This window comes from Amblyomma americanum, chromosome 3, assembly GCF_052857255.1.
Source record: "Amblyomma americanum isolate KBUSLIRL-KWMA chromosome 3, ASM5285725v1, whole genome shotgun sequence".
Lineage (NCBI taxonomy): Eukaryota > Metazoa > Arthropoda > Arachnida > Ixodida > Ixodidae > Amblyomma > Amblyomma americanum.
In genome coordinates, this window is record NC_135499.1 from 205460948 (window position 1) to 205479212 (window position 18265).

Consider the following 18265-nt stretch of genomic DNA (forward strand, 5'->3'; position numbering starts at 1 on the left):
TACAAGACGCTGTTGCCTCCACGGGTCAGCTGCCGCGGACCCGCAAAGCAGGAGAAATGAGCGGGGTCTTAAGCTGTCGCCCGGATATTTATCTGCGTGCGGCTCGGGCGGAGAGCGTACGTTCGTCGCTGAGCGGCAGAACGAAGTCCGCGGCCGGCACTTATCGGAGGAACAGAGTTCGTTGGTCTTTCTCCTCGCAGGGCGACCAGAATGCGCGCCAGACGCGATGCGAATGCGGCCAATTGGATTACTGCTACGCCAACGCAGCTGCGGCAATACAGTGTACTCTCTCCGGGAGCCCTCGGTGCAGTGTTTGGTGCTCGGCTCGCGCTATGTGGGAGCCTGCGCGACGATATTTTCGGGCTGCGGGGATTTGGCGCCAGCCGCGCCGTCTCGAGAGCTTAGTGGGAGCAGCTGTCTGCATCCAGCGGCCCGGTGTGGAACGGCGGGGCGTTTAGAAAGCATATTCGCGAGCTTTGTGCTAGCCATAAACATGAAGAACGTGAGGTTGTTTCCCGGATGGAAGGCAGACGTTTCCGTGCATACGTTGGTTTGCGCGGCGGAATGTTCCTTGCTTTGTCCTGAGGCAGAACTGTTCTAACGACGACGGACCTTAGTTGAGCTATCTAATAAACTGGCGTTGTTTTTACATAGCAAATAAAGGTGGGCTTCTTCCCCCACGTGCACGGTGTTAGCAAATATGAGGAAACGATGCAAGGAAACTGCCGGTTGCACCAGACAAAAGTACAGAGGTGTATACAGATGTGCAACTTTTACTAACAGCATTGCTTGGCGCGTAGCAAGCGTACGCCTGCAGTCTACAGTGCTAACGGTGAACCGTAATCTTTAAGCTCGGACGAACGGGTCACCACGAAAAAAAAAAAAGCCGTCCCTTCCAAACTAAGCAATCGACAGGAGCAGCAGGAGCGGTCCAACTGCGCGCACAAATCAATGCGGAGCCGTATCGCATTAAATCAGAAAAAAGGATGATAATGAAACTGTCATCCGGCCGATGACTAATGGACTCTCGGAAGCAGCCGTATTTGTAACAGCCTCGGAGAAGAGCACTCTTTAAGTCTCGATCTTGGCGCACTGCGCGAGCCGCTCCCTTTCTCTCTCCCCCTGCTTTCCTCCTCCCCCTCGTGCCGTCTCGAAGGAGCCAAGTTGGCACCAAGTGCAGGCATACTTTATTCCTTTGTTTCCGGCACCGTTTCTTCTTCCTGCTTTCTCCCTTTGATCACACCATCACTCGCCGTAGCACTTCCAACAAAATACACCGTTAAAGCCGGTGCGTACTACGCACAGGGCTCGACGCTGCCTCCTACAGAAACACGACGGTCGCCCCGTCCGCCGTATAGGCCGGCCATTCTTTTATCCCTTCCATCGAGCGACGGTATAATTTGACAGGCGAACTCTGCTTCTGGATATAAATCATCTTGGGGGGGAGGAGGAAGCGTGGCTGCAGGAAGCAAAGCGAGCTGGATTCCTATTCTTCGACATTGGCCTGCCTTCCTGTATAGCTTTGCGCCCGTGGGAAACACACGCTCCTTTTCCCTCCCCTCTTCCTCCCGTTTCAGTTCCCACTCGAGTTCCTTTTGTTTTTCGCGAAGACGTCTCCCTTTTGTAATCGCCGGAAGTGGTGGACCAGAGGCGAGCGGTACAGCTCGGTCTTCTCCCAACTCCTCCTACCTGACGCAGCCGCCAAGAAAACTTCCGACGATTCCAGGTTGAACGTTGGGATTTAAGTCGGCAGAGGGCGCGCTCCGTCGGCGCCGGATGAAGGATGGCTCAATCGTACGCCGTTCGGCCGGTCGGCGCCGCGACGACAAGAGGGCGAGGAGCCTGCATTCTGGCGCCTGTTCTGAATTAAAATGTTTCTGTTCCCAAGAATGGTTCCGGTCTCGAAGAAAAATAGCTATCACGCTGTATATGTAGAATATTAAGCATTATAGATTCGGCGCTACCGAAACTGCGCAAGACATAGACGAAGCGAATTCAATCTCATCGTGAGGTGTGCTGTGCAATATGGGGTGTGCTGAAACTGTCGACGGTCATTTGCCAAACTGGCTCAGGAAGAGAATGGGGAAATTATATATGGTGAAGACACTTTTCGAGAATGTCGCCTTTATTCACGTTTCAATAACCCCAAACTTAGCAAGAGTGAAAGGTTTATTTGCAGTGACCTTCCCTTTAAGAAACACGATTGTCAAAAGAATTGCGGCGAGAACTGTTGCAAGCCCTTAACGCGTTCACTTCGACAGTTATTTTAGCATCCTTAATCCCTCTGTCTCGTGACCCACAGGTAGACCACCATTAGTTTTTATTGGGTGTGGCGTGACCACGGTGGAAGAATGGGCCTCGCCGACTATAAAGACCCTCGCGCAGCCACGTTCTTGAACAGCCAACAAATGGCACAGCATCTTGGCACGCGTGTTTCTTTCGGGCTCTCTGAAAAATTTGAGTTGTATCCCGACTTCATCGGCGACTCACGTGTTCGTGGCCGCACAGCATGAATACAGACCGCGACCCATCGGTGAACCATCACGCAGTGAACGGGCTAAAAACCAGTCAAGAATACCTTTGAAATCTAAATAAAAGAAGACTCACTAAAATATGTCCTATAATCATGTTCGACCCTTTAAAGCAAACGCTTAGAAAACAGGTATCGCCTCAAGAAGTCGCATTGCTCGGCTCGGTAGGTTTTCATCACTCTCATGTCGTTTCCAGGACTGACGAAAATCGTTTCGGGATTCCTTGGGCTGAACTGTGGCCAGGCGCCGTAGCCCTGGCTGGTTGGTAGCGCCCTGCGTAGTGAAATGAACAGGAAGTATCGAGGAGACAGCAGCAGTTTGATCAGAAGGAAGATTTAAATTGCGGTACAACGCGGCAATATAAATGTGCCCTAATAAATTTAAGAGCCGTATTAACAGAAAAGTGCTGCACTGTAGGAGCTAGAGGACGCATAAAATAAACAGGTGCTGGGGAATTTGGTCTTAGAAATGGCTCTCCCGCAGCCGACAACCAGGATATCTTATTTTCGGATATCAAGATAGGGCAAAAGCAATCTGGCCGTAGGTGCCCAAGTTGTTGCCAATACTTTGCGCATCTTCAACGCGGTGGTGTATACCAATTTAGATGAGATGGCAGGGTCTTTTGTCAATATTGTACATGTTTTAAACTAGCTAATCATCGAATAATTTTTAATCTAACTCCAGACCAAACGTTTGGACTTTAGTGTCGTGTGCAAGATATGAAAATATAGATCTACACTCCTCGTCAAAAAAAATACGGGCCAAAGGGTTTGCTTGTGATGCCTGCTGTACGCTTCGTTATGCATCCTTAGCGATCGCAATCTCTCGAAAGAGGAATAGCTTCGCGTCATCAATCCTCCCAACCTTTAGACCGCTACAAAGGCTACGGAACCCCGCTAAACACCTTAGAAGCAAACCCCTTGGACTGCATAATATTAACGGGGGCTGATCATTCTCGAACATGCCGGACGGCACTGAACGCGTCTGCAGAGTGAATCGAACAACTCGGTTCTTAAGGGCAACGAAACTAATGACACGTAGTGAGAGTTGCTTGCGATTAGAACTTAGATCAAGAAGTTTACATGAACAGAGTTGTTACAGTAGTATTATATATGCAGGAAAACTTTCGCTGCGTTCTCAACTAGAAAACTGATTACAAATAAATATAGGTTTAGTTAGCAGAAATTTAGGCTAACTACTTCATGATTCTCGGCCATAGAAAGCAAGCTGTCTCTGGCAGTTATCTGACAAAACCTTTCATGTTTGTTACTAACTCAAATGTGATTGCACAAAAAGGATATTGAGGCTGTCATAAATTAGCAAACTAAACTCTATGTAGACAGACCCGCTTTTGATAAATGCAGCCCATCGGCTTATGAAGGTCATGGTGCGCTCCTTGTCCCGCTCATATTGTCCTTTGTTGAAGCGCAGAGGAGTTCCGAATAAAAAATGCAAATCATCATAACGCTGCGCAGGTCCGCTGCCATGGAAGTCGTGGCGTTGCCCCAATACAAACGTGTATACCTGGAAAAATATTAACCAACATGAACCGCGCTTATAGTCCGGCATTTTAACACGCATAGTAAAACCTCCAAAATAGGAAACACTCTTGGCATAATCTGAGAACTGCATCTAATGTGCAGCTGGTTGATGTGATAAACACTCGGGGTGCAAGGCTGCCGGGAATTAGCTACCACCCGGCCTTACCGCTCTCTTTCGCCACATTTAAGTTACAGAAGTATCGCAAATATCTTTAGCTGTTTAAGCCCTCCACTCACCTCCTTACCTCCACTATTATTTTACAAGGAATTTCTGGCTATTCTGCTACACTCGACGTGATAGATTGAGAACAAAGGCAACCAGCGTATTATGTTTATGTTTATGTTCATTTAACATGCCAAAGTGACTTAGGCTATGAGTGACGCCGTAGTGAAGGGCTCCGGAAATTTGGTCCACCTGGGGTTCTTTAACGTTCACTGACATCGCGCAGTAGAAGGGCCTCTAGAACTTTGCCTCCATCGAAATTCGACCGCCGCGGCCGGGATCGAACCACGGCGGCCCAACCGGCGTTTTAATAGCAGCAGATCGCGTAAGAAATCTTCTTATGTTTCACTGATATTAAACGGCAGAACATGAGAGCACAATGCATAATGCTAACAAGGCACCCACCTTGCTTCCGTGAGCTGAGAGTATCTCGGCAAGGTACTGCATAGGGCAGTATGCAAGCATATCTCCCAGTATGCTTTTCCAGAGTGTCTTCTCGTCGAAAGAATTGTTTCGGTAGCTTTTCTTGTATTCATCAACTATTTCCTAAAAGTGAATAAGAAAACTTGAGAAAAACATACAACCCTCGAAGTAAAGCTAAGGGAGGCCTCAGTTAATTATTTCTTTTTAGCCCCATTTTTCTAAAGACAAACAACAGAGTCGAAAAAAAAAACAGCTTGCATTCACGCACCTTCACCTTTCATCAATAAAACTGTGAATACTATTTTAGGGAAACGTTTTGGTGTTCAAGGCTCAACGTCCCCATGTGACTCAGGCTGTGAGGGAAGCCGTACTAAAGATCTTCGGTTGATTTCGAGCACCTGGAGTACTTCAACGTGCAGTGACATCGCAAATCATCACAAAGCTTTCATCATCGCTGGTTTTCTAAACATTTAGGCAGTTTTATAAACATTGAAGGTCATGATGCAAAACCTTTTTTCCTCCTGATCTGATAGAACTGCTAAGCGATCATGAGAGATATCGTCATCTTTGAAATCTTTGAAAAGCCACGCTTTTGTTTACCCTCTGCTCCTTAACTCGCTAATCTCAGCAAAAGCTGTCGCCACGCTGCTGTTTGTCGCCTGTACATGAACACCACCACTATGCTAACGGCTGAGACCAACAGTCATGTTTATAAAACCTACAGGCTTTGTGGCAACTATGGCTACCCGAACAATCGTAATGGGCGCACAGTCGAGTGCATGGTGCTAGGTCTACATTGTCATGTGAGGGAGTGTTGGCGGCTTACGTTCACAATCCGCCGGGGAAATCGCTGTAAAAAAGTGCAAGTTAAGGATAGCGAGCCTTAAAAAGTTAGTTATACCGACACAGCGCAGAGATCACAGTTGAATATTTTCTCCGTGTGCAACTGTTGCTTCAAAATAATTTTGACATGGCTCGAGTAGCGTAATAAACACTCGTTAACTGGGCGTGTGATTGCGTAACATATCAGCTGCGCTACTGCATACGTCTTTTGTACCATTGTGGGGACAGCTGAGTGAGGCTGTGCACATATTATCTGAAGATGACAAAATGTGAATACTTTCACGGCGAATATCCGGGGCAGTTTCGTCACATTTCGAGGTTTCTTTTTTCTTTTGCTTGCAACATTTTTAAAAGTGTTATATTTTTAAGAATTTCGCTCTGGTTTCCTAGATCAGCAAAGAACTGCATGGCTTAAAAAAAAAAAAACTGCATCTGTAACTCACTCTTCTCTCTCAGTTTTTGATTGCTTTTTAATTGTGACCGGAGTTTCTTTACTAATTATCAACTCTTGGTGAGGTGTGACGCAGAAGAAAGTGCTCTTCCAACTCAAAAGGCCTATTTAAGAAATGGCGGAGTTTTAGGTGAAACAACCTGCATTCTTTGCTATGTAGCCTTTCGCTTCAACAGCAGTCCTACAAGTTGTTTTCACGGCTTATCTATTTCTCAGTTTTTATTCGCAGCTCACGCTTGTGTTGATGGGGTTGGTGGTTAGCGAAAAACTCTGCGTTGGGGGGGTGGGGGGGGGGGGGGTTGGTATTTAGGACGGGGCTGACCGACAACGAAGGGGAAACATTATCGATTGGGAAAAAAATTGGCGCGAAAAACCAGCCAGGCTTGATAGTCTCCATGATTAACGTGGATCGATATTACTTCCGAAACATCGACAATACGATTTGTTGGGCGAGTTGGTGCTCACGATAATCCATAACAGCGCGACAGATGGGACAGAGAAGAGAGGACACAACACAGAGTGCTGCCGAAGCATGCAGCTTAGCGCGGGTATATTAAGTTTAAAGCAATTCTTGCCTCATCAGTGTGCGCAAGACATGCCCGCAGGAAACGTGTACAAGAGGGGTCCACTGTACCTGTCAATCAATTAAAATGAAAGAAAACTTTCGACGAGGACGGGATTCGAGCCCACGCGGGCAGAGCCCTATAGATTACCAGTCTATCTCCTTAACCACTCGGCCATTTAGTCCGACGAAATGAGGGTGTTTTAGAAGGCATTAGTCGTTAACCTTAAACCGGATATAGTCAACATACCTGATATAAGGAAGGTGCAGTGTGTCGTAACTTGTAACCAGAGGCACGTGCGGCGATCGTTTTGAGCTAAAGAGCTCAGACGGGCGACATAGGCTTCCGCCTTGATGTACTACGTAAGGTGTCTTAAGTGCCCCCCTCAATTTTTCACCGCACTTCGAGTTTTAAGAAACGCCGTGTAGTGTACGCGGTAAATAGCTGCTCCATCCAGGGAGGCGACTCTTCAGAGGACTGGTGACAAGAAACTTAGACGGATCAGATTCCTCGTTCAGCTAGCTTTAAACCTGGCACTGCTTGGACGCCTGCTTTTCTCGAACGAGGAGGTTTTGCAGCAGTCAGAGCTGCATGCGAAATCGGTCACTTATCTTCGATATTCGCCTAGATGACGTATTATATTTGTATTCATTGCTGTTGCAAAATACAGAACACACTTGTAGTTAACTAGGCATTTAAGAATATTGTTAAACTGAGAGTTGTTCTAAAATGCTTCGAGCTGCAAGGGCAAGAAATAAACTTCTATAAAGGGGCGCGAAATCTCTCTTACCTGCGTGTGTCCCTCTAGTGGCAGGTCGGCGAAGAAGCGGTAGATTGCTGCCGTGATATTGGGAAACGCGCCCTCGGGCAGGACGCGCTTAAGGTCACCGAGTCTTTGCAGAAACATAGAGTACTCAAATGAGCCCTCGTCTGCCACGTTGCCGAGCAAAAATACTTTGTCCTTTAGCCAGGATATAATAGAGCTCGAGTTCTCGAGCCTGATGGATGTCAGAGGCTGTGGGAGAAATGATAATCAATGACTTGCTGAAAAACGATAGACTTATAAAATAAAGTTGTTTTCGTATGCTCTAAACTGCGTAAAAAAGTTTCCAACTTATTGCATCCAGCTTGGCTACAAACAGCTTTAAACGCCTGAGGTATAGCACAACTGCACAGTCAGTCGATGCTTTGCTGTTTTATTGGGTAATGCCGTAAACGTATTACCTCACAAATTTAACTATATCAGCTCCTTCGTGCTGACTTTTTGCACCATGTTACGTTGATTATAGTGTTGGAGCATGGCGGAGGCAGATTTTTACACTACTAGAACTGACACTACGAGTCGAAAAAGTTCTTTCGATGTAAGCAGCTTCAGATTTGATTGCAAACGAGAGTGGCCTCGAAACGGACCCTCGAACAACATTCCTAATTTTCAATTTCCCCATTTTACTCGAAAATGAAATGAGGTGCTCAGTGGTTTCAACGAGCAGTGATGGTATGTGATGGTAGAAGAAGTAGACAAAGAATGAATGGAACGTTGGCTGGCCGTCCTGGCCTCCGCCCTTACAAAAATTTCTTTAGATAGTCTATAGACTGTCCTTATACTTCTGTCTATAAAGTTTACAGACCCTCTATAGACAAAGCCTAGAGAACAGTCTATAGGATATACAAATCCTTTAGACAGTCCATAGACAACTATATGTTTACGGCCATACAATTTAAGTAGGCTTTCGTATATAGACAGACTATAGACTATGAACAGAAGAAAATAAATAACTATAGGAAGGCAAAAGAGTCTATAAGAAGTTTATAGACTGTCTATACACCACTCTTATAAGGGCACCTCCAACTCAGCCCGTCCAGCGTCACATATCCGTATACATACTTTTCCGGTGTAGTTTAAATTAACGCCATTTACATTTTTTACGTTTCACTATTTTTATGTGCCTCCCTATGCTATGCCCTCTTGGTCCTTTAAGTTATCTGAACAAAATAAAAAATAAAGAGGAGACGAGATGTCCATACCGCTCTGGTTTTGTCGTACGTGGGGACGAATATGGGCGCCAAGTGGTAAGAGTGCCGAGCAGCCTTCATGACGCGGCTTGCGGCCTTCCTTTGGAGGCACTCGACCACCATGTCGACTCCTTCCTCCGGATAGCAGAGTGCGACCCAGCCAAGGTGGAGGGTGTTCTGCAGCGCCCGGTGCGTGTTGTCCGCGTAGGGCCGCAGCAGTGAAGTCGTCAGCAGCACCACCCGCTTCACGTCCTGCACCCAGTGGCGCTCCATGCTGAACAGATGGTGTCCCAGTGAAATGGCGCCGGCGTCGTGTCCGACCGGGATAACCTGTGGCAGCATATTGTAGTCGGCATTACAAGGACAGGGTTAATTTGAGCGACATAGGAGAGGTCCTTTGCCCTGAAGTGGGCGTAGTCAGGCTGATGATGATGATTATAAGAACACCAGTAAGGAAAAAAGAGGTCTCGGAAGAGCGCCGTCCATTACTTCCGCGGTTAGCTCATGTCCTATACTCTCTTTTATTTACTCTGTTAAGCTATTTAAATACATCAAAGAACCAAGGGGGATAGTACAGGGAGGGACATGAAAACAGTGACATGTCCAGCTTTCTCGGGAAAAATTTCGAAAATTAGAAAAGTGTAAGACACTGTTATGGTTCTTGGTTTTATGGGAGTTTAACGTCCCAAAGTGACTCAGGCAATGAGGGACGCTGTAGTGAAGGTCTCCGGAAATTTCGACCACCTGGGGTTCTTTAACGTGCACTGACATCGCACAGTACACGGGCCTCTAGAATTTCGCCTCCATCGAAATTCGACCGCCGCGGCCGGGATCGAACCCGCGTCTTTCGGGCCAGCAGCCGAGCGCCGTAACCACTCAGCCACCGCTGCGGCTACACTGTTATGGAAATATTTAAAGCAATGATACACTCTTCTGATATGTAGGAAAATCTTTCTTTTAAAGAGTTTGCATTGATTGCATTGAACAGTTAAGACTGCCATAGAAAACCAATGGGGAACGCTTGTGACGATAGCAAAAAACGTAAATAGAAAAAAATGCAAGACTGCCGTCGGGTGATCTGCGGATATATTGATTGCTATAGTGAAATCTTACATTATGTGTAAAAATTCCGTTCATAAACGGTTTTCCGCTCAAAAATGCTTTTGTCCAGAATTATTGGGTATGAATACTAAAATAACCACAGGAACTTGGTGTGCGTTTAACCACAACGAACATTTCCTTGGGACCTACTTATCCAAGGGACCCCCCAGAGAATGAATGCAGCCTTCACGTTGCAGGCTTTTAAAAACTTACACATCTAAGGTTTGGTATTTAAGTTACCACTGCCTATTTTCTGTGCGCCTATTCCTAAAAGATTGCTGGAAATATTGCTGTGAAACTTATCGTTTTATTGTTATCACCGGTGGCAAGCGGAGTTATCTATTTTATTTCACGATAATGCAGGCTGAATTTACCCGAGTAATAGGAGCATGAAACAGAAATCACAACATCACGTGAAAAGTAAACATTACACTGCGTGTGTCTCACAACAAAGAGTATTATAACCGATGGGATAGTAAAGAAAAATACCAGTAAATACTGATGTTTGGAGAATAAAAGAGTTTTTTTCTTTTTAATTAATCAAAATTTTGGGTAGCGTCTATCCCACGTGAGGAGAGCAAAAAATAGATTAGGTAAGCAAGTTACAATTATATATTGTCTAAGGGAAGACTTGAATGCGTTTGTTCTAGCAAAAAAAAAGAAAAGGCAGCGAAGAGTGTTCTCTATCGCGTAGTGGAACGCTTGAGGAAGTAAGGGTCAGCATATCGCCATCAAAGCATAACAAAGGTGTTTAGAATATCAGATTTGGCGCCAGTACACTTGAGCTGTGTATAACTTATCCAGTTATGTTGAAATGATGAGGGGGAGTTCGCAAGAACACATCTACCAAGGCGACTGCTGTAAAATATACATGAATCCCATACTTTGCCAGCCCTCAATTGTTTACTTGTTGTGAATTGAGAATTTTCGGCCACATACGTTTTGTTGTTACATTGTACGACGCGATATTTTCCTAGTCCTTCAAACATATCTTATGCTCATCTAAAACCTTTCAAGCCTTGAAAGCAGTGCGCATGTAATTAGTAGCCAAACAAAATGCCACTCTATTTCTAAATCATTTGAAAGTTTGATCTGCTGTTTGCCGATACAGACCCCCTGACTTGGGGTCTTGTGGCCCTGTAAGCGATCACTTTGAGGAGTAGACAGAAGTTTAATTGTTCGCTATAAACGAAATTTTTTTGTTTTGTGGTATTGAAAACTGAAAAAAAAGTTCCTGGAATGCTTTGCCATTACTGAATCGGATAAGACGAACACTTAATCAGAATAATTATTTAAGCACAGGCTAAGACCCTATTTGTAGAGTATACGTATACAAGATGAAGAAATAGCCAGAACAGAGCAATTCGTATCTCTGCATCTTTTTTCTCTAAACGACAGGCACACAAAAGCTACGGCAATCAGTGTTCGGAAACAATACGAGATCGTTAGCGTTACTAGATGCTGTGTGTTCGATCTCAACTTGTACTGAAAATATCCCAGTAGCTCCACACACCAACCTCATTAGGGTTGCCGCCGAAGAACTTGATGTTTTCTTGAACCCAGTCAAGCGCCATCTTCTGGTCGTAGAGGCCCGCGTTACCCGTGATGTCAACGATGCGGCCGTTCAGGAAGCCGAACGGGCCGAGCCGGTAGTTCGGAATAACGACGACGGTGTCAGCGTACAAAGCCAGTAGTTCTCCTCTGTACAGGCTGTGCGCATTTCCGCCGTATTGAAAGTCCCGGCCCCCGAAAAACACTACCACTGTCCTGAAAACGGGAGAGGTGCGTATGCGCGCACTGTCAACACTGCAGTGACAGAGGCTGTAATCAAAGCTTTCTGCCACGCCAAATCTAAGTTAAAGCAGTCGCTAACTCAGCATAGCTCTCCCCCAGTTGCCTAAGCACTATAGTTTTGTGTGCCATGATAGGTCAAGTATGTACTGAGCAGCTTCGACAAGGCAAGACACGGCTTTCATGCTAAAGCTTCCGAACAGCGGTGAATAATATCTGTCCAATGGAATAAAATAGAAGTAATATGATGCGTAACTTTGCACGTGATTTTGCCAGTACATGCTTGCACGACAGCATGCACATATGCAGCGCCAGTATCTCCGAACATGGTCGTGCTGTTCACAGTATCGTTAATCAGAACACTCGCAGGAATACGAGCAAAATATACATATCTTATAGATGAACCGCGCATTCATCGAAGTTCGGTGACCAGCGATCTGACTGTCTCGTACGATGTCAACAAGAACGTAAAAAATGACAAAGAAAGATATTTTCAAGCATCGCAGAAAATACGTGTACGCGGTACCGTGAAATGCGCCAACCTTAAAGAGAGCTGTGATGAATGTATACGCTCTGTAGCATTTTGCTGTTTCGTGAAACATTTGCGAAAGCAAACTCTGAGGGAATCTAATCTACAAAATCTCGCCTGCCCCTCCTAGCGTCCAGCGTTCTTTGCTTCACGCGCTCTGCTCTAAACGAGCCGAGAGCGCTGCCGGTCTGCGCTGCGGGTCGCCCTTGCCTACCAGCTTCGATCCTAACGCGATAACTCAAGCCCGGAGATAACATTCCTAGTGAGCTAACACTCGAACGGAGAGGGTCAATGCATTGGCCGCTTCAACGCGAACACAGTGTTGGGATTTGAAGGCGTGGGCTCCTTTCCCAAGCCATGCACCCTAGAAAGACGAGCACAAGGCCAAGCAATGGCTTGTACACATTAAATCATGACCGGTTGGAAACCGGCGGCAGTGGGAGTCGCGGGAGGTGTCTATATTAACACCTATAGCTGGAGAATATTGGCAAGCCGAGGGCTCCGCTACCTAGGCTCGCAGTTGGATCGGCAGTGGTCGGGCAGCATTGGCGTCCATATGTTAAGGTGGAGGCAGTCCTCGCCTACGTCGTATTCGCTGTCCTGCAATCCGTGATCTCTGTCCTGGACGCAGCGCTTCTTCATCTCGAGCGCCGGCTGCAGCAGCCAGCTCTTGTCCACGGGCAGCGGCTTGTGGAAGCGCAGGTTGTGCCGAGGCTCGCGGGCGAAGGCGACGCCCAGAAACTCGTGCACGTGTCCCGCGCCCACCGCCAGGGTGCGGCCCGAGTAGCGGCCCCGACGAGCGCGCACCTCCACTTCGTGGTCCACCTCCCAGACGAAGTAAAGCAGCAGCCCGATGCCCACGAGGAGGATCAGTATGCCGAGCAGTAGGCACGCGAGTTCACTGGCACCGAGGGAACATAGCGAGGTGAAAACACAGGAATGGTTTTTTTTTTACATAAAGCAGGTGTGCAGTTTCCCAGTAGACCTCTACGTGGTTATTTCGGTTGGCCTGTTTTCGGGCGCCATGCATTCACACTACGCTATTAATAACCACCAGTGCTATTAGTATGAAAGAGAGGTTGAAATGCGGGGAGAGAGAGAGCGGATGAGGGAACAAACGCGAGTTAATGATATCCTACCTGAAGTCAAGAAAGTACGACGGACAAGAGCAGGGTACGCATTGCGGGGAGCAAATATCGGATGGCCCCTTGTGGTAAAGCACTGGATTCCAATGGAACGCAAATATAGCCAGAGGCAGCTGAGAGTTCGGTGGGCGGATGAGATTAAGAACTTTGCAGGAATAAGGTGGCCGCTCCTGGCGCCGGACAGGGTTAATTGGAGGTCACGAGCGATGGCTTTATATGCAGTGGATGTTCGCCAGGCTGATAATGGTGATACAAAGTCCATGCTCAACTCATCTGTATGGACGACCGCTGATGCGAGCCATAGATGGAAAGTATGGCAGGTAATATATATAGTGCTTCCTATGCCGCCGGATTCTAGAGCAAAATGTGGAATATTTTATGCCGTTTAAACAGCTGGAGGTACACAACAAACTGGCCATATAGCAATTTTGCACCATAAAAATAAAAACATAAATGGCGTGCTTTTTTCGAGTGGACATCGATTGGGAACTTTTTCCACGTTTTAAATAAAACGCGCGGAACCTCAAAGTAGAAAAAGACTGCTGCCGCCAGCGCACGCTCACAGCGGCAGCGGTTGTGTGAACATTAAAGCGCCATATTTTGGATGCTGATATGGGGGAGTCACTAGGTGCGGGATATTGAAAACACGCACTTTTGCCGGGGACGCTTCTGCGTGCAAACGCGAGTGCGTGAATGTGTGTGAGTGTGAATGTGCGTGCGTGCGTACCGACTATGCATGCGAATTGCAAGTATGTACAGTCTTTGTCAGAAATATACAGCCCAAGGGTTTGCTTCCTATCCGTGCAGCACGGCTCTTAAGCACATTCAATAGTCCTAAGCTTGGAAGGGTTGAGGACTTAAGTTCCTCCCGCCTTCATGAGATTAGGGTCCCTAGGTATGCAACAGGAGCCGCACTGTATAGATCAGAAGCAGACACATTGGGTTGTATACTTTTTGCAAAGACTGTACGTGCAAGTTAAACCATTTATGAAGTTTTTATGAAATAATGAATTCAGAATACTATTCCATGCGACCTCCGAGAATGCTGAATCAACTTCATTTGCGCACCATGTACCACTTTTTGAGAAATTTGGTCTTCGTTTCATTTTAAACTCTGCTGAATACATTAAATAGTGCGCCGAGCCTGCGGCAGAACGTGCAAGAGACCCACGGCCACCGAGTTTACAGGGGGCGATATATGCGGCTGCTGTTGGAGTATTTGAAGGATAAAACGCTTAAGAAGTTTGTGCAATATCTTCACGATGCAGCGAGGCAATTCGCAGTGACACCTGCTGCTTGAAGAAAGACAGATATGGAGAGAGACTCACATTTTCGATGGCAGGACATCGCCCCTGTATCTGACGCTTTCATCGCTGTGAAATCTCTTCAGAATGTGTCGCAGTTTTCTCGACGCAGCGCTGCCTGTTTCGCTCCAGGCGCCCTTCGGCAGCCCTTCGATAGACGTGCAGCTGTCGCCGAGGGCGACACCTGTGTATGGGAAGTCCCACCATATATATGAGGCCGAGAGCAACACAAAGACTTGAAGAGCTTTATTTTCTCCTTTAGGGACACCAAGGTTAGCGACGCCAAAACGTGTCCTGCGATTTTTTTTATGAAAATAATGGAATACACAAAGCAATGTATAGTTGTAATCAAGCAATAATGCTGGCAACAGATATCTTTTTGAGGTAAAGTGAAGTGAAATGAACACCGTAAGCAGGATTTCCCCAAGTAACTAAATGTCACAGAAAAGAAATAGTCTAACAAAAGCACTAGACGAAGAATAAAATGAAAGAAAAAAGTGGCAGTGCTTTAATGTAGTTAAACCGAACAGACGTGTGAAAACATGTTTTTAGCCTGGTTGGCTCATGGTTTTGCATTGCTAGGTTGTCGGCACGTGAGGCGACGGTATTAGTTCTGTAGTAGCATTACTTGATGAAGACGACGTCCTGTAATGTACAGCGCGACAATGTGTTGCAGTTTAACACGAGGCGTGATCGTCTGCGGCGAAAAAATAGTGCTCTCGTGCAGTGGTCATCGAAACCCATCGGCACCGCGTGTTCGAAATCCAGTCGCGGAAATAATTATTTTATTTATACATATGCTGTTTCTATGCTAGGCTTGGTTAAGGTCACCATCAAGGTCAAACTTCACGCAAACTCGGGGAGCTATTTATACCTTGTGATGTAGTGCTTTGGCACTAAAACTGGACGGCTCTAATGCGAGCGTAGAGACGCCACAGCCAGTGGCAGAGAAAAAAGCAGCCTCCTTCGAGAAAGAACTCATTAGGCTTACTAATTCAGCTGTGAGGGCACTGTGAGTACTACTCACAGTGCTACTCACAGTGCCCATTTCTTCTTCATATTAGAAAAAGATAATGTCTCCGCACCCCTGCTGTCTTCGGAGTCAGTTTTCTTATCCGTCTGCCTTCCGAGGAACAGGTCCAGCCACGTGGGCCTTTGCCTGCACGTGCATGCTGGGAATCCGCTTGTGCCGCGTTGGAACCCGACTGCCGGTGTGTTGTGGACGGCTGTGCACAAAACAGTTAATCCCTCTTGTCACAAAATATAACCCTGTGCACCATACTCAGCTTTAATTTTAATATTACTGGCAACTCCAGAAGATGGAAAATTAATTCAAACCTAATTCTTTCAAGATTGTCTTAAGAAAATGAGCTGGTAGCTAAGTTACGAACGTCATAATGGTCACGACTAAGCCTAGCCGACTAAATTATGATTAGCCTAATAAAGAATCGGTTTGCTGGTGGGAAGGAACCTGGAAAGCAAGAATCTGGACTTGAAATAATTGTTCCGGAGTTTAGCCGCTTCCTCAATAAGAGCCATCGTTGCCAATTATTGAGACTGCGTAGCATCGGGACGAGCAGGCAGTAGTGCTCTGAAGTGCACGTTTGTGATTTCGGTCTTTTCATAAAGGCCACAACTCATAAATGTTACAGCGTAGTTGCTGTTGATTTGCAACACATTTCGTTTTTGTATTCGGGACAATAAGGCTGGCCTGAGTTTACAGTAATGAGTCGTTGAGTGTGAGGTGTGATGCGTCTCGTTGCGCAGGTGTATTAGAAACTTTGTATACTACCTCGAGTACAAAAACGTTTCTTGTGTTAACCCCTGATATAACGAACTCTGGTATCTGGACCACGGATGTAACGAAGCTAAAGGTACCACTTCGCTTATAGCACAAGCTAAATGTGCCACCCCGGATATAACAAATGTTTGGCTGCTGATGCATTTTAACCATCCGCCGAGAAAAGCCTAAGAGTGTTTTATTTATTTTTATTCATGTACGCCCCCTGCGCTATGCGGCACTGCCGAACGGTAAGGGATGCAACTAAATGCCGGGAACAATTGCTGACAGCTTAGAAAACATAGCGAGAGAGAGATAGAAAATTAAAAAATACAGAGGTAAAACCTATATAACAAGCAAATACCAAGAATTAACAGCCTCACAGGAGAGAATATAAAATCGTAATACCGTAGTGTTAACAGCATTTTTATGCAAGTGTATGGTTGCAATCTCAGTGTTCGCGTAGAACGAGCGAAATATCAGGCTACTGCTTGTGTAGAAAAGCTTTAAGCTGCGAGTTAAAGACATCGGTACTAACGACACACGGTCTCGGTTGGAGTCGGTCTTCGTCCTTTCTTGCTGACTTGCGTCAGAGACGTTCGGTGGCTGGGCGCACTGGGTGCAGCGTCTGGCGCCAAGGGAGTACCATCCTGCACAAACCCACCCCACCAATTAATGAACATTTTTGGTGTTTTCAATACCGCGGCGACCCCACCAGGGAATGTTCGAGCACCCGGCTCTAAACCCACTTGCGAAAGCATTCTGGCGAGGCTCAGTAGCCGTGTAACGTTGGGAAATGTATTTCGCTGCGCTGTCGTTGCTAATATAACAGCTGAAGCTGTCGGAACTATACTAAGTGACTTAAAAACAGTTAGCAAGAGCATCGATGTCGTCTTGCTTTTCTGGGAAGCTACATCGGGAGGGAGTTTCATGAGGTCGAATTTTCAGAGTTGTTAGAATGCGTTTGCACATATATCGGCTGTTGTAGGGCCGACGCCTTAGCTGTAGTGCGTCTAAGGTGGTCGCAGCTGGCACAGGACAGGGTTAACAGAAGAGATATGAAAAAAGGCACTTGTCGCGTAGTGGGCGTGGCTAGGCTGGTGATGATGAGTGATTATTTTGAACGGCTGTCGCGCAGCCTCACAAGGGTTGACGTTCACGAGGTTAAATTTCGCTCGAAGATACAGGTAAGATTGGGCCGCTGCATTTGTGTATTTTTTATTGAGAGAGATTATTTTTGACTTTCTTTTGCCATTAAAGCACATCTGAGATATTAAATAAGACACAATTTGCTTCGCGTGCACATCTCTTCAGTGTGGTATTTTTCGTTTAGTGCTTAACTTTTCTGCATAACAAATAAGGTTGCATGCTTCTTGTCAGAGCCTGTGCTGCCAATTTTTAAGGATACATTGTAATTTCTCATTTTAACTCCGGGGCTACTTTTGCAATCTGAGTGAAAACGGAGGGCGCGTGTTACACACTGAGGCACCTTGATAATGCACTCCAATATTAGCTCCACCTTTTTGTCGTCGCCGCTCTCGCTCGCAACCTTACGTAACGTTGAAAAACATAAATCAGGAAAAAGAAAAGTCATTACCTCCAAGGCAGTACCCTAGACAAGCTTTTACCGAACACTGCGCGATATGGAGGAACCCCATATTTCTTGACAGGCACTACCTCGTACCACATATGATCTCAGCAGTCGCAGAGCAGAATCAAAATATCTTTTATACTTCATGCACAGCCACGTGGTGAAATCATCGTACTGGATCTAGGCGCGGTGTCTTTAACCTATTTATTGAGTAACCATATTCTCTCACTGCGAGAGATATTGAACAGTTTCAGTGCTAATGCTTTGTTAGATCAAAGCCCGTAGTGAGGTAAAAGATGGGGCCAGGAGTACCGGCCTCCTTGGACAATCTCTTTACGACACCTGAGCGGAGAAAAATGAGAGGAATAATATTCTAACCGCGTCCCTGCAAGTCTACCAGACCTTATACATTATGTCACTTTTTATTCTTCTATTA

General features: G+C 46.2%; 1 protein-coding gene and 1 long non-coding RNA gene across 2 annotated transcripts; both read right to left on the bottom strand.

Annotated features, from left to right (window-relative positions):
- Positions 1 to 2627: 2627 nt before the first annotated feature.
- Positions 2628 to 13892, bottom strand: LOC144124354 (acetylcholinesterase-1-like). The gene is made up of 8 exons (XM_077656985.1): positions 13882 to 13892; positions 12518 to 12910; positions 11207 to 11456; positions 8601 to 8918; positions 7366 to 7590; positions 4701 to 4841; positions 3877 to 4055; positions 2628 to 2804 (listed from the first exon to the last, which is right to left on the bottom strand). Exons 1-8 carry the CDS (start codon positions 13890 to 13892, stop codon positions 2639 to 2641), a joined length of 1683 nt encoding a protein of 560 aa, XP_077513111.1. The 3' UTR covers positions 2628 to 2638.
- Positions 13893 to 14490: 598 nt separating this feature from the next.
- Positions 14491 to 16881, bottom strand: LOC144123597 (uncharacterized). The gene is made up of 3 exons (XR_013313118.1): positions 16777 to 16881; positions 15544 to 15684; positions 14491 to 14642 (listed from the first exon to the last, which is right to left on the bottom strand). It is a non-coding gene; the product is annotated as an uncharacterized LOC144123597 (long non-coding RNA).
- Positions 16882 to 18265: the final 1384 nt, after the last annotated feature.